The sequence below is a fragment of the Salmo trutta genome, chromosome 2 (assembly GCF_901001165.1).
Source record: "Salmo trutta chromosome 2, fSalTru1.1, whole genome shotgun sequence".
Classification (NCBI taxonomy): domain Eukaryota; kingdom Metazoa; phylum Chordata; class Actinopteri; order Salmoniformes; family Salmonidae; genus Salmo; species Salmo trutta.
The window spans coordinates 39,298,890-39,315,437 of record NC_042958.1 but is presented as its reverse complement, the minus strand read 5'-3'; the positions used below and the strand labels follow the sequence as shown (position 1 = coordinate 39,315,437).

At 44.8% G+C, this 16,548-nt stretch overlaps 1 protein-coding gene across 1 annotated transcript in view; it reads right to left on the bottom strand.

Moving 5' to 3' along the window:
- Nucleotides 1-16,548, bottom strand: part of mymx (myomixer) — an 87,199-nt gene that overhangs the window by 16,206 nt on the left and 54,445 nt on the right. The window contains exons 11-12 of the mRNA XM_029701881.1: nucleotides 3,639-3,836; nucleotides 2,065-2,142 (exon numbers count right to left, since the gene is read on the bottom strand). Of these exons, the coding sequence (XP_029557741.1) occupies nucleotides 2,065-2,142; nucleotides 3,639-3,836 (276 nt within the window). The remainder of the gene's footprint in view (nucleotides 1-2,064; nucleotides 2,143-3,638; nucleotides 3,837-16,548) is intronic.

The following is a 16,548-nucleotide window of genomic DNA, read 5'->3' as shown; positions in this document are numbered from 1 at the left end:
ACGGTAGATCTCCAGGAAGAGGGTTGTGAAGCCCTGATATAGAGTGTAACTGTAGTATAAAGTGTAACTGTAGTATAGAGTGTAACTATTGTAATATCTGTAGTATAGTGTGTGAAAGTAGTACAGAACATAAATGTTGTAGTGTCTAGTACAGAATGTAAACGCTGTACTATAAAGTGTACATGTGTTATAGAGTGTAAATGCTGTAGTGTACAGTGTAAATATTGTAGTATAGATTGAAAATGTAGTATAGAATTTAAATGTCGGAGTGTAGAGTGTAACTATTGGAGTATAGACCGTAAATGTAGCATTGAGTGTAAATATAGTATATATTTCGTAAAGAGTGTGAATGTGGTACAGAGTGTAACTATAGCATAGAATGTAACTATAGTATGGAGTGTAAATGTAATATAGAGTGTAAATGTAATATAGAGTGTAAATTTAATATAGAGTTTAAATGTAATATAGAGTGTAAATGTAATACAGAGAGTAAATGTTGGACAGAGTGTAAATGTAATATAGAGTGTAAATGTAATATAGAGTGTAAATGTTGGACAGAGTGTAAATGTAATATAGAGTGTAAATGTAATATAGAGTGTAAATGTAATATAGAGAGTAAATGTAATATAGAGAGTAAATGTTGGACAGAGTGTAAATGTAATATAGAGTGTAAATGTAATATAGAGTGTAAATGTAGTATAGAGTGTAAATGTAATATAGAGTGTAAATGTAATAGAGTGTAAATGTAATATAGAGTGTAAATGTAATATAGAGTGTAAATGTAGTATCGAGTGTAAATGCAATATATAGTGTAAATGTAATATAGAGTGTAAATGTAGTATAGAGTGTAAATGTAATATAGAGTGTAAATGTAATATAGAGTGTAAATGTAATATAGAGTGTAAATGTAATAGAGTGTAAATGTAGTATTGAGTGTAAATGCAATATATAGTGTAAATGTAATATAGAGTGTAAATGTAGTATAGAGTGTAAATGTAATATAGAGTGTAAATGTTGGACAGAGTGTAAATGTAATATAGAGTGTAAATGTAATATAGAGTGTAAATGTAATATAGAGTGTAAATGTAGTATAGAGTGTAACTGTAGTATAGAGTGTAACTGTTGTAATATCTGTAGTATAGTGTGTGAAAGTAGTACAGACTATAAATGTTGCAGTGTCTAGTACAGAGTGTAAACATTGTACTATAAAGTGTACATGTGTTATAGAGTGTAAATGTTGTAGTGTATAGTGTAAATATTGTAGTATAGATTGTAAGTGTAGTATAGAGTGTAAATGTTGGAGTGTAGAGTGTAACTATTGGAGTATAAACTGTAAATGTAGCATTGAGTGTAAATGTAGTATAGAGGATATATTTAGTATAGAGTGTGAATGTGGTACAGAGTGTAACTATAGTATAGAGTGTAACTATAGTATAGAGTGTAACTATAGTATAGAGTGTAAATGTAATATAGAGTGTAAATGTAGTATAGAGGGTAAATGTAATATAGAGTGTAAATGTAAAAAAGAGTGTAAATGTAATATAGAGTGTAAATGCAATATAGAGTGTAAATGTAGTATAGAGTGTAAATGTAATAGAGTGTAAATGTAGTATAGAGTGTAAATGTAATATAGAGTGTAAATGTAATATAGAGTGTAAATGTACTATAGAGTGTAAATGTAGTATAGAGTGTAAATGTAATATAGAGTGTAAATGTAATATAGAGTGTAAATGTAATATAGAGTGTAAATGTAATATAGAGTGTAAATGTAGTATAGAATGTAAATGTAATATAGAGTGTAAATGTAATATAGAGTGTAAATGTTGGACAGAGTTTAAATGAAATATAGAGTGTAAATGTAGTATAGTGTGTTAACGTTGGACAGAGTGTAAATATAATACAGAGTGTAAATGTAATATAGAGTGTAAATGTAGTATAGAGTGTAAATGTAGTACAGAGTGTAAATGTAGTATAGAGTGTAAATGTAATATAGAGTGTAAATGTAGTAGTATCGCTTGTAAATGTAGTATAAATGCAATATCTGTAGTATTGCTCCCCTCTCACCTTCTTTCCTCCCACCTGCAGCTTGTGTTTCCTCTCCAGGGTTCCCTCCATCGTCTGCAGCTCAGACCCACTCCCATTCTGATGACAGGTTTGAAAGAAATGCATGACCAAAGAGATCAACACATCCCAATATCAGCCAGAGATCAACACATCCCAATATCAGCCAGAGATCAACACATCTCAATATCAGCCAGAGAACACATCCCAATATCAGCCAGAGATCAACACATCCCAATATCAGCCAGAGAACACATCCCAATATCAGCTAGAGATCATCACATCCCAATATCAGCCAGACAACACATCCCAATATCAGCCAGAGAACAACACATCCCAATATCAGCCAGAGAACACATCCCAATATCAGCCAGAGAACACATCCCAATATCAGCCAGAGATCAACGCATCCCAATATCAGCCAGAGATCAACGCATCCCAATATCAGCCAGACAACACATCCCAATATCAGCCAGAGATCAACGCATCCCAATATCAGCCAGAGATCAACGCATCCCAATATCAGCCAGACAACACATCCCAATATCAGCCAGAGATCAACACATCCCAAAATCAGCCAGAGAACACATCCCAATATCAGCCAGAGATCAACACATCCCAATATCAGCCAGAGAACAACACATCCCAATATCAGCCAGAGAACAACACATCCCAGTATCAGCCAGAGAACAACACATCCCAACCAGACACAAAAATGACACTTTTATTCACTCAGATAATAGTATCTGATAGAAAAGGCACAAATTCACTAAGATGCCTAACCAGCTGACTAACTAGCTGACTAACTAGCTGACTAACTAGCTGACTAACTATAATTACCAGATGACTAACCAGCTGACTAACTAGCTTAGTAACTAGCTGACTAAATAGATGACTAACTAGCTGACTAACTAGATGCCTAACTAGATGCCTAACTAGCTGACTAACTAGCTGACTAACCAGATGGCTAATCAGATGTCTAACTAGCTGACTAACTAGTTGACTAACTGGAGGACTAACTGGAGGACTAACTGGAGGACTAACTGGAGGACTAACTAGACTTATCAGGTGGCTAACTAGATGACTAACTAGCTGACTAACTAGCTGACTAACTAGTTGACTAACTGGAGGACTAACTAGATTACTAAGTAGATGGCTAACCAGATGGCTAACTAGTTGACTAACTAGAGGACTAACTAGACTAACCAAATGACTAACTAGTTGACTAACTAGAGGACTAACTAGACTAACCAGATGACTAACTAGAGGACTAACTAGACTAACCAGATGACTAACTAGTCGACTAACTAGAGGACTAACTAGACTAACCAGATTACTAACTAGTTGACTAACTAGAGGACTAACTAGACTAACTAGAGGACTAACTAGACTAACCAGATGACTGACTAGTTGACTAACTAGAGGACTAACTAGACTAACCAGATGACTGACTAGTTGACTAACTAGAGGACTAACTAGCTGTATGAGTGTGTTGTCTTTCCCTCCGGGTCACCCTCCATAGTGCCACATCACACCTCTGTGACCTGACTCTGTCCCTGCTGCTCCTGGTCTCTCACCATAGTGCCACATCTCCCCCCTGTGGCCAGACTTTGTCCCTGCTGCTCCTGGTCTCTCACCATAGTGCCACATCTCCCCCATGTGGCCAGACTCTCTCCCTGCTTTTCCATGACACCCTCCAGAGTGCCACAACTTGAAGCTCGCTGATTGTCTCTGTCCAGACCCATGTGGACAGACAGCAGGCACATGGATGGGACCTGGAGAGAGGGGAGAGGTCCTCTCAGGGTCAAGACTGACATTCACTGAGTTTAGTGAACGTATTTACAAGTATTTGCTGAATCGAGGCATTTGTCTGTTACTGACAATAAGAGAAAATTGATAACAGTTGTAAATAAAAGAGTGAATCAGTGATAAGAGATACAACTGAGATGCAGTAGAGACAGTAGAGTAGAGACAGCAGAGTAGAGACAGCAGAGTAGAGACAGTAGAGTAGAGACAGTAGAGACAGTAGAGTAGAGACAGCAGAGTAGAGACAGTAGAGTAGAGACAGTAGAGTAGAGACAGCAGAGTAGAGACAGTAGAGTAGAGACAGTAGAGACAGTAGAGTAGAGACAGCAGAGTAGAGACAGTCGAGTAGAGACAGTCGAGTAGAGACAGTAGAGACAGTAGAGTAGAGACAGTAGAGTAGAGACAGCAGAGTAGAGACAGCAGAGTAGAGACAGTAGAGACAGTAGAGTAGAGACAGTAGAGACAGCAGAGTAGAGACAGTAGAGTAGAGACAGCAGAGTAGAGACAGCAGAGTAGAGACAGCAGAGTAGAGACAGTAGAGACAGTAGAGTAGAGACAGTAGAGACAGTAGAGTAGAGACTGCAGAGTAGAGACAGTAGAGTAGAGACAACAGAAGCTCACTGATCTCAGAGGTCAAAGTCAGTGAGCCTGTCAAAGTAGACCTCACCTTTGAACAGCCTGTGTCCTCCATCTTCTCCTCCTCATCCTCTTCCTCCTCCTCTCTATACTGGTAGATATATCTCTTCTGGTTCTCTACTTCCGGTAGCTTGACTGGGTCTGCTGCTGTTTCATTGACCAGTGCTGTGGTCCTCCAGGGTTGGTCCTGAATAGGGAAAGCTGCCCAGGACCTCCTGTCTCTGTAAGGCAGGATAGGGAGCTCTTCTCTGGAGTTAGGGTCTTGGCTAAAGCCCTGGTCCTGGTTGTACCCCAGTAGGGTTTGGAGGGAGGAGGGGAATGTGAATTCAGCCACCAGAAGGTTAGGGGCAGAGGCTGTTATCAGCTTTCTGTAGGGAGGAACCTGGGGCTGGGCCTGGTTCTGGGGGGGTGACAGGGGGTCTGTGGTCAGTCCTGGGGTGTTGCTACTTCCCCCCTCCTCCTCCTCTTGGTGTGGCTGGTACATGATGTCAGAGGAGATACTCTGTCTGTAGCCGTTGCTATGGTTCCAAATGTCCTCCAGCTCCTCCTCAAACTCCTCAAACTGCTGGTGGTCTGGATGGATGAGGAGGTCGGGGTGGACCGGGTCCGAGTCGAGTTCTGTCTCTGTCTGGTGGTCTGGATGGATGAGGAGGTCGGGGTGGACCGGGTCCGAGTCGAGTTCTGTCTCTGTCTGGTGGTCTGGATGGATGAGGAGTTCGGGGTGGACCGGGTCAGAGTCGAGTTCTGTCTCTGTCTGGTGGTCGGGGTGTCTGTTTCTGGGTGTTGTTTTTGTCTCTGGGTGGGCAGGAGCTGGGGTTGCTGCGGGGTTTTCCCTGGGTCTGGACACAGCCTCCATACGTTCCACCTCCAGACACACTAGCCTCCCCAACACAGTCCTCCTGGGCTGGAGCTCTTGGGGAACATCAGCAGCATTGAGCTTCAAGCTCCCAGAGTTGGAGACACCAGAGATGCCAGAGTCCATAGAGTCTTCCATCATACTCCCTAACCCACTGATCTTCAGATTCACAACCATCTGAGATGCCTGGCAGGTCTCCTGGAGGTCAACACTCTCTCTTTGGGTCTTCAACCTATGATGGTACTGGTGTCCATCCTCATGGTTCTGATAGGCTGAGGAGGGACAGGGGTCTTTGCTCTCATGGTTCTGATAGGCTGAGGAGGGACAGGGGTCTTTGCTCTCATGGTTCTGATAGGCTGAGGAGGGACAGGGGTCTTTGCTCTCATGGTTCTGATAGGCTGAGGAGGGGCAGGGGTCTTTGCTCTCATGGTTCTGATAGGCTGAGGAGGGACAGGGGTCTTTGCTCTCATGGTTCTGATAGGTTGAGGAGGGACAGGGGTCCTTGCTCTTTACAATGGGACTTCTACTATCCACGGCTCTTTCCCTGTAATTGTAATGGTCTCGGTTCTTTGGAAGGGAACTCTTTGGACAATAAGCTGTGATTGGTGGTTGCTTGCTGGAGACGAGCTCTGACCACTCCTGCCCAGGCTCCTGGTGTACGGTCTGGATCTGTGATAGGGATAGGTCATCGCTTGGTACGTTCTGATCCCAGTCCTCATCCAGGGCAGGAGGAGGAGGAGGAGGAAAATCTGTATCTAGATTAGACAGAGGCTCCAGCTGAATAGCCTGTGTTAGTGGCTTTGTCTGTTTCAGTATTTGTGTCTGTGTCTGTAGTGTCTGTGGCCGTGTCTGTGTCAGTAGTGGTTGTGTCTGTATCTGTGTCAGTATTGGTTGTGTCTGTATCTGTGTCAGTAGTGGCTGTGTCTGTGTCTGTGTCAGTAGTGGTTGTGTCTGTGTCTGTGTCAGTGTCAGTAGTGGTTGTGTCTGTGTCAGTAGTGGTTGTGTCTGTATCTGTGTCAGTAGTGGTTGTGTCTGTGTCAGTAGTGGCTGTGTCTGTGTCAGTAGTGGCCATGTCTGTGTCTGTGTCAGTAGTGGCCGTGTCTGTGTCTGTGTCAGTAGTGGCTGTGTCTGTGTCAGTGTCAGTAGTGGTTGTGTCTGTATCTGTGTCAGTAGTGGTTGTGTCTGTAGCTGTGTCAGTAGTGACCGTGTCTGTATCTGTGTCAGTAGTGGCTGTGTCTGTGTCAGTAGTGGTTGTGTCTGTGTCTGTATCTGTAGTGGCTGTGTCTGTGTCAGTAGTGGCTGTGTCTGTATCTGTGTCAGTAGTGGTTGTGTCTGTACCTGTGTCATTGTTTCATATCTGTAAGTAGTGACGGCCTCATTGTCTGAAGCTCTGTGTGTGTCTGAGGGAGGGGAGCGGGTCAGTGTTTTTGAGGAAGGGGGTCCATCTAAAGGGTGAGAGGGAGGGGAGCGGGTCAGTGTTTTTGAGGAAGGGGGTCCATCTAAAGGGTGAGAGGGAGGGGAGCGGGTCTGTTTGAAAGAGCTGAGGGCTGCGTGTGTCTCTGTGTGAGGGTTGGGATTGAGGTTTGGGTTGGGGGTCCCCCTGTGTTCTGGGAGTCCTATAGTGATTACGTCCTGTATACTGGGGATCAACCTCATGTCTTTGGAGAGGTCAAATGTCAAAACAGACCCCAGAGACAGGAACCTGCAGTGGCTCCTCACCTGGCCCCTGGGTGGAGCTATAGAGACTGCCTCTGTCACTGCATAGGGGCTGACAGTGTAGACCCCAGAACATTCATCTTCAATATCCCTGGCCAATGGGTTATCCATGTAGTCCACGAGCTCCACCCCCTGCCCTGGCCCCACCCCCTCTGCCTTTAATAAGCTCTTCTTTCTCCGGCCCTCCTTCATTGGCCAGGTCTGGGTGTCGTACAGCGTGATTGGCTGGGGTGCAGCTTCAGCAGGACATGCCAACTCTGTCTGCTCCTCCCCCTCTACAACCATGATTCTCTGAACGGTGTGACGGCCAGCGTCTCCCTTCCTTCTCCTCTTCTTGCTCCTTCTCTTCAGACTAGACAAGATGGAGGTGTTCTTGGGGAGGGAGGAGGAGAAAGAGACGCAGGGATGAGGAGGCCCGGAGGAGGAGGGGGATGAAGAGGAGGAGATCTTGGTGTGGAGGCGGTGTAGTAAAATACTCTCAGGAGCTGAGGTCATGTTGTTGTCCTTTAAATAGAGGAGGAGAGGAGAGGAGGAGATAGGAGAGGAGACAGGGTTAGAGAGGAGAGAACACAGGTTTAGACAGGAGAGGAGATAGGAGAGGAGACAGGGTTAGACAGGAGAGGAGGAGATAGGAGAGGAGACAGGGTTAGAGAGGGAAGGGAGAGGAGAGGAGGAGATAGGAGAGGAGACAGGGATAGAGAGGAGACAGGGATAGAGAGGGAGAGGAGAAGAGACATGGTTAGACAGGTAGAGGAGAAGAGACAGGGATAGAGAGGGAAAGGAGACAGGGATAGAGAGGGAGAGGAGAAGAGACAGGGATAGAGAGGGAGAGGAGAAGAGACAGGGATAGAGATAGAGAGGGAGAGGAGAAGAGACAGGGATAGAGAGGGAGAGGAGAAGAGACAGGGATAGAGAGGGAGAGGAGAAGAGACAGGGATAGAGATAGAGAGGGAGAGGAGAAGAGACAGGGAGAGGAGAAGAGAGTGATAGAGAGGGGGAGGAGAAGAGACAGGGATAGAGAGGTAGAGGAGAAGAGACAGGGATAGAAAGGGAGAGGAGAAGAGACAGGAATAGAGAGGGAGAGGAGAAGAGACAGGGTTAGACAGATAGAGGAGAAGAGACAGGGTTAGAGAGGAATGGAGAGGAGGGGCAGAGATAAGAGAGGAGACAGATATAGAAAGGGGACAGTATTGGACAGTTATGTTTCATATTGTGAGATTGTTAGTGCATAATGGTTATCAGGGCAGAGAGCCTCATGCAGCATTCCCCTGCAAACAGAACATGCGTCCCCAATGGCACCCTATTCCCTACCCTGGGTAAAGTAGTGCACTATATAGGGAATATACACTCAGTATGCCAAACATTAGGAACTCCTTCCAAATATTGAGATTATTTATTTATTTATATCACCTTTATTTAACCAGGTAGGCCAGTTGAAAACAAGTTCTCATTTACAACTGCGACCTGGCCAAGATAAAGCACAGCAGTTCGACACATACAACAACACAGAGTTACACATGGATTAAACAAACATACAATCAATAATACAGTAGAAAAATCTATATACAGCATGTGCAAATGAGGTAGGATAAGAGAGGTAAGGCAATAAATAGGCCATGGTGGCAAAGTAATTACAATATAGCAATTAAACACTGGCATAGCAATTAAACACTGGAATGGTAGATGTGCAGAAGATGAATGTGCAAGAAGAGATACAAGGGTGCAAAGGAGCAAAATAAATAAATAAATACAGTATGGGGATGAGGTAGTTGGGTGGGCTATTTACAGATGAGCTATGTACAGGTGCAGTGATCTGTGAGCTGCTCTTACAGCTGGTGCTTAAAGCTAATGAGGGAGGCAAGAGTCTCCAGCTTCAGTGATTTTTGCAGTTCGTTCCAGTCATTGGCAGCAGAGAACTGGAAGGAGAGGCAGGCAAAGGAAGAATTGGCTTTGGGGGTGACCAGTGAGATATACCTGCTGGAGCGCGTGCTACGGGTTGGAGCTGCTATGGTGACCAGTGAGCTAAGATAAGGCACGGCTTTACCTAGCAGAGACTTATAGATGACCTGGAGCCAGTTTGTTTGGCAACGAGTATGAAGCGAGGGCGTGTTTGGCAGCGTGAGTAAAGGAGGCTTTGATGCAAAGTAGGAAGCCGATTCTAGATTTAATTTTGGATTGGAGATGCTTAATGTGAGTCTGGAAGGAGAGTTTACAGTCTAACCAGACACCTAGGTATTTGTAGTTGTCCACATATTCTAAGTCAGAACCATCCAGAGTAGTGATGCTGGACAGGCGGGCAGGTGCGGGCAGCGATCGGTTGAAGAGCATGCATTTAGTTTTACTTGCATTTAAGAATAGTTGGAAGCCACGGAAGGAGAGTTGTATGGCATTGAAGCTCATCTGGAGGTTTGTTAACACAGTGTCCAAAGAAGGGCCAGAGGTGTACAGAATGGTGCCGTCTGCGTAGAGGTGGTTCAAAGAACCACCAGCAGCAAGAGCGACATCATTGATGTACAGAGAAGAGAGTCGGCCCGAGAATTGAACCCTGTGGCACCCCCATAGAGACTGCCAGAGGTCCGGACAACATGCCCTCCGATTTGACACACTGAACTCTATCAGAGAAGTAGTTGGCGAACCAGGCGAGGCAGTCATTTGAGAAACCAAGGCTGTTGAGTCTGCCAATAAAAATGTTGTGATTGACAGTCGAAAACCTTAGCCAGGTCGATGAATACGGCAGCACAGTAATGTCTCTTATCGATGGCGGTTATGATATCATTTAGGACCTTTAGCGTGGCTGAGGTGCACCCATGACCAGCTCTGAAACCAGATTGCATAGCGGAGAAGGTAAGGTGTGATTCGAAATGGTCGGTAATCTGTTTGTTAACTTGGCTTTCGAAGACCTTAGAAAGGCAGGGTAGAATAGATATAGGTCTGTAGCAGTTTGGGTCTAGAGTGTCTCCCCCTGTCACGCCCTGACCTGAGGGAGACGGTTTATATCTCTATTTTGTTATGTCAGGGTGTGGGGTGGGCAGTCTATGTGTTATATTTCTATGTTGTTTTTTCCTTTGATTGGCCGAGTATGGTTCCTAATCAGAGGCAGCTGTCTATCGTTGTCTCTGATTGGGAATCATACTTAGGCAGCCCTTTTTCCCTTTTTCAGTGTGGGATCTTGTTTTGTACAGCTCAGTAAGCCTGCAGAACGTGACGTTCGTTTTTCGTTGTTTATTATTTTGATTTAGTGTTCTGAGTTACAATAAAGAAATATGAGCACTTATCACGCTGCACCTTGATCCTTTTGATGATCGTCACACCCCCATTGAAGAGGGGCGTGTCCGTGGCAGCTTTCCAATCAATGGGAATCTCAGACGATACGAAAAAGATGTTGAACAGGCTAGTAATAGGGGTTGCAACAATTTCGGCAGATAATTTTAGAAAGAGAGTGTCCAGATTGTCTAGCCTGGCTGATTTGTAGGGGTCCAGATTTTGCAGCTCTTTCAGAACATCAGCTATCTGGATTTGGGTGAAGGAGATGTGGGGGAGGTTTGGGCGAGTTGCTGTGGGGAGCGCAGGGCTGTTGACCTGGGTAGGGATAGCCAGGTGGAAAGCTTGGCCAGCCGTAGAAAAATGCTTATTGAAATTCTCAATTATAGTGGATTTATCGGTGTTTCCTAGCCTCAGTGCAGTGGGCAGCTGGGAGGAGGTGCTCTTATTCTCTATGGACTTTACAGTGCCCCAGAACTTTTTTGAGTTTGTGCTACAGGATGCAAATTTCTGCTTGAAAAAGCTAGCCTTTGCTTTCCTAACTGCCGGTGTATATTTGTTCCTAACTTCCCTGAAAAGTTGCATATCACGGGGGCTGTTCGATGCTAATGCAGAACGACACTGGATGTTTTTGTGCTGGTCAAGGGCAGTCAGGTCTGGAGAGAACCAAGGGCTATATCTGTTCCTGGTTATTTTTTGAATGGGGCATGCTTATTTAAGATGGTGAGGAAGGCACTTTTAAAGAATAACCAGGCATCCTCTACTGATGGGATGAGGTCAATATCCTTCCAGGATACCCTGGCCAGGTCGATTAGTAAGGCCTGCTCGCTGAAGTGTTTTAGGGAGTGTTTGACAGTGATGAGGGGTGGTCGTTTGACCGCGGACCCATTACGGATGCAGGCAATGAGGCAGTGATCGCTGAGATCTTGGTTGAAAATAGTAGAGGTGTATTTGAAGGGCAAGTTGGTTAGGATGATATCTATGAGGGTGCCCGTGTTTACGGATTTGGGGTTGTAGATTCAAGAATAGAATAGATTCAAGGCATAATGTACAGACAGAGGTATGGTAGGATGTGAGTACATTGGAGGTAAACCTAGGCATTGAGTAATGATGAGAGAGATATTGTCTCTAGAGATGTTTAAACAAGGTGATGTCACCGCATATGTGGGAGGTGGAACTAAATGGTAGGTTAAGGCATATTGAGCAGAGCTAGAGGCTCTACAGTGAAATAAGACAATTATCACTAACCAGGACAGAAATGGACAAGTCATATTGATACTAGAGAGAGTCATGCGTAGCCGGGTGATCAATAGGGGTCCAGTGAGTGGTTGGGCTGGCTGGAGACACGGCGATTCAGACAGCTAGCAGGTTGGAGCTAGCAAGCTAGCAGAAGGGCCTTAGAGGGACGTCTCGACGGAGGAAAGTCTGTTTTGACCTCCACATGCGGTGACGTCAATAGACCAGTTGTGATGGAATTAGTAGGGTTCCGAATAGCAGAGGGTTCCACGTCCAATTGGCAAAATAGGTACAGTGGCCCAAGAAATTGGTTGATGGATCTATACAGCTAACAGTTCAATAAGCTCTAGACAGCTAGCAGTTAGCGGGCCTCGGCTATCGGATGGGCATTATGTCGTAGTCCAGTCGTGAAGGATCGGCGGGGTTCCCTGCCCTGTACCAGCTGTAGAAGGGGTCCAGGTATTGTAGCCCAGGAGTGGCTGATGGGCCTCTTCAGCTAGCCGGGAGAAAGGGCCTAGCATGTGCTAGCTCCAGGCTAATTGGTGCTTGCTCCGGGACCGACGTTGGCCAGTACTCGGATAGCAGCTAGCTAGCTGCGAAGATCCAGGTGAAAATGTCCAGAGCTTGCGGTAGGAATACAGGGATATGGAGAGAAAATAGGTCCAGTATGCTCTGGTTTGAGTCACGTTGTACAAACTGGCGAGAGCTTTCCGAGCTAACGGTTAGCTGATGACTGCTAGCAGTGGTTAGCTGGCTAGCAGCTAGTGAACTGGGTAGCTTCTGTTGGGGGATTCCGAATTCAAGGTGAATAATACTTTAGAAAAAAACAGATCTGCACCACATTGGGTGAGGCGGGTTGCAGAAGAGTGTTTTGAAGTTGAGTTTTAGAAAAAAATATAAAAAGAATGCGAAGAAAAATATATAAAAATATATTTACATGGGATACGACAGGACGAGGACAAAGGATGTCTGACTGCTACGCCATCTTGGATAAAGATATGGGAATTTGTTGAGGGTGAAAAACCCAGCAGCATTGCAGTTCTTGACACAAACCAGCATACCTGGCATCTACTACCAAACCCTGTTCAGAGACACTTAAACCTTTAGTCTTGCCCATTCACCCTCTGAATGGCACACATCCACAATCCATGTCTCAATTGTCTCCAGGCCTATAAATCCTTCTTTAACCTGTCTCCTCCCTTCACCTACACGGATCAAAGTGGATTTAAAGCTGCAATATGAACCTTTTGGGCGACCCGACCAAGTGATTGGTTATAAATCTGTCATTCTCATTGGAAACATGTCTAAGAAGCTGTATATCTGTTCTAAGGGAAGCTGTAGATCTGTTATATGGGAAGCTGTAGATCTGTTCTACTGGAAGCTGTAGATCTGTTCTATGGGAAGCTGAAGATCTGTTCTATGGGAAGCTGTAGATCTGTTCTACGGGAAGCTGTAGATCTGTTCAACGGCAAGCTGTAGATCTGTTCTATGGGAAGCTGTAGATCTGTTCTAAGGGAAGCTGTAGATCTGTTCTACGGGAAGCTGTAGATCTGTTCTACGGGAAGCTGTAGATCTGTTCTATGGGAAGCTGTAGATATGTTCTACGGGAAGCTGTACTGTTGTACGGGAAGCTGTAGATCTGTTCTACTGGAAGCTGTAGATCTGTTCTACTGGAAGCTGTAGATCTGTTCTACTTTCTATGGGAAGCTGTAGATCTGTTCTAAGGGAAGCTGTAGATCTGTTCTATGGGAAGCTGTAGATCTGTTCTACTGGAAGCTGTAGATCTGTTCTACGGGAAGCTGTAGATCTGTTCTACTGGAAGCTGTAGATCTGTTCTACATTCTATGGGAAGCTGTAGATCTGTTCTACTGGAAGCTGTAGATCTGTTCTACTGGAAGCTGTAGATTTGTTCTACTTTCTATGGGAAGCTGTAGATCTGTTCTAAGGGAAGCTGTAGATCTGTTCTAAAGGAAGCTGTAGATCTGTTCTACGGGAAGCTGTAGATCTGTTCTACTGGAAGCTGTATATCTGTTCTACATTCTATGGGAAGCTGTAGATCTGTTCTACTGGAAGCTGTAGATCTGTTCTACTTTCTATGGGAAGCTGTAGATCTGTTCTAAGGGAAGCTGTAGATCTGTTCTACGGGAAGCTGTAGATCTGTTCTAAGGGAAGCTGTAGATCTGTTCTACGGGAAGCTGTAGATCTGTTCTACTGGAAGCTGTATATCTGTTCTACATTCTATGGGAAGCTGTAGATCTGTTCTACTGGAAGCTGTAGATCTGTTCTACTGGAAGCTGTAGATCTGTTCTACTTTCTATGGGAAGCTGTAGATCTGTTCTAAGGGAAGCTGTAGATCTGTTCTAAGGGAAGCTGTAGATCTGTTCTAAAGGAAGCTGTAGATCTGTTCTATGGGAAGCTGTAGATCTGTTCTACTGGAAGCTGTAGATCTGTTCTAAATTCTATGGGAAGCTGTAGATCTGTTCTACTGGAAGCTGTAGATCTGTTCTACTGGAAGCTGTAGATCTGTTCTACTTTCTATGGGAAGCAGTAGATCTGTTCTAAGGGAAGCTGTAGATCTGTTCTACGGGAAGCTGTAGATCTGTTCTACTGGAAGCTGTAGATCTGTTCTACAGGAAGCTGTAGATCTGTTCTACGGGAAGCTGTAGATCTGTTCTACGGGAAGCTGTAGATCTGTTCTACGGGAAGCTGTAGATCTGTTCTAAGAGAAGCTGTAGATCTGTTCTACTGGAAGCTGTAGATCTGTTCTAAGGGAAGCTGTAGATCTGTTCTAAGGGAAGCTGTAGATTTGTTCTACGGGAAGCTGTAGATTTGTTCTACGGGAAGCTGTAGATCTGTTCTAAGGGAAGCTGTAGATCGGTTCTAAGGGAAGCTATAGATCTGTTCTATGGGAAGCTGTAGATCTGTTCTACTGGAAGCTGTACATCTGTTCTACTGGAAGCTGTAGATCTGTTCTATGGGAAGCTGTAGATCTGTTCTAAGGGATGCTGTAGATCTGTTCTAAGGGAAGCTGTAGATCTGTTCTACGGGAAGCTGTAGATCTGTTCTAAGGGAAGCTGTAGATCTGTTCTACGGGAAGCTGTAGATCTGTTCTACGGGAAGCTGTAGATCTGTTCTACTGGAAGCTGTAGATCTGTTCTACGGGAATCTGTAGATCTGTTCTAAGAGAAGCTGTAGATCTGTTCTACGGGAAGCTGTCGATCTATTTTAAGAGAAGCTGTAGATCTGTTCTATCGGCACATTTCTATGCTTCCAGTTTTTAAATTTAGTTTTTGCATCTCTTTCGTTTTCTTTACACTTCAAACAGCTGAAAATACAATATGTTTGGTTATGGAAAATACATTTCACTGTGGTTTAGATGGTATAACGATTCTCTACACTAGACCTGCTTGTTTGGTCAAATAAACTGAAGTTAGTCAAACTCTTTAGAACTGTAGCAACCAGGAAACAGCAGAGCAAAGCGTTCTGCATCTTTAACAGGTGACATCAATAAGGGAGATTTCACCAGGTCAGTCTATGTCAGGGAAAGACCAGGTGTTTTTAATGTTCTGTTTAGTCAGTGTACAGGATATAGGAAATGGGATGCTGTTTGGGACAGCCAAACACTGGGTCATTTCACAGAACCAATCAGGTGCCTTGCTGTGACACACACACACTGTAGTAGAGGCATACTGTAATAGAGACATGCTGTAGTAGAGACACACTGTAGTAGAGACACACTGTAGTAGAGACACACTGTAGTAGAGACATACTGTAGTAGAGACATACTGTAGTAGAGACACACTGTAGTAGAGACACACTGTAGTAGAGACACACTGTAGTAGAGACACACTGTAGTAGAGACATGGCATGCTGCTTCGGCTCACACTAACCCATTTACCTGTTCTGCACTCTGGCGATAAATCTTTCTCTTTAAACTACCCAGAGTATTTTCCCACAGACCCTGGCAGCACCTCCAAAAGGTTTTAGGTGGCTGAGACAGAGAAGGGTATATATATATATATATATAGAGAGAGAGAGACAGAGACAGAGACAGAGACAGAGAGAGAGAGAGAGAGAGAGATAGTTAGTTAGATGGGTAGAAAGAGAGAGAGAGAGAGAGAGAGAGAGAGAGGGGTAGAGAGAGAGGGGTAGAGAGAGCGAGAGTAGTGGAGAGAGATAGATGGGTAGGGAGAGAAAGGTGTAGAGAGAGCGTGAGGGGGAGAGAGAGCGAGAGGGGAAGAGAGAGAGAGAGAGGAAGAGAGAGAGAGAGGGGAAGAGAGAGAGTGAGGTTGAGAGAAAGAGAAAGATAGAGATAGAGCGAGAGAGAGAGAGGGGTAGGGAGAGAGAGAGGGGTAGAGAGAGAGCGAGGTTGAGAGAGAGATAGAGATAGAGGGGTAGAGAGAGAGAGAGAAAGGTTGAGAGAGAGAGAGAGAGAGATAGAGAGAGATAGTTAGATAGGTAGAAAAAGAGAGAGAGAGAGAGAGAATGAGGGGTAGTGAGAGAGGTAGAGAGAGAGAGGGGGAGAGAGAGAGAGAGAGAGAGAGAGAGAGAGAGAGAGAGAGAGAGAGAGAGCGAGAGTAGTGGAGAGAGAGAGAGAGAGGGGAAGAGAGAGCGAGAGAGGAAGAGAGAGAGAGAGGGGAAGAGAGAGAGCGAGGTTGAGAGAAAGATAGAGCGAGAGAGAGAGGTAGAGAGAGAGAGGGGTAGGGAGAGAGAGAGGGGTAGAGAGAGGGGTAGGGAGAGAGAGAGAGAGGGGAAGAGAGAGAGCGAGAGGGGAAGAGAGAGAGAGAGGAAGAGAGAGAGCGAGGTTGAGAGAAAGATAGAGAGAGAGGTAGAGAGAGAGAGGGGTAGGGAGAGAGAGAGGGGTAGAGAGAGGGGTAGGGAGAGAGAGAGGGGTAGAGAGAGAGCGAGGTTGAGAGAGAGATAGAGATAGAGGGGTAGAGAGAGAGAGAAAGGTTGAGAGAGAGAGATAGAGAGAG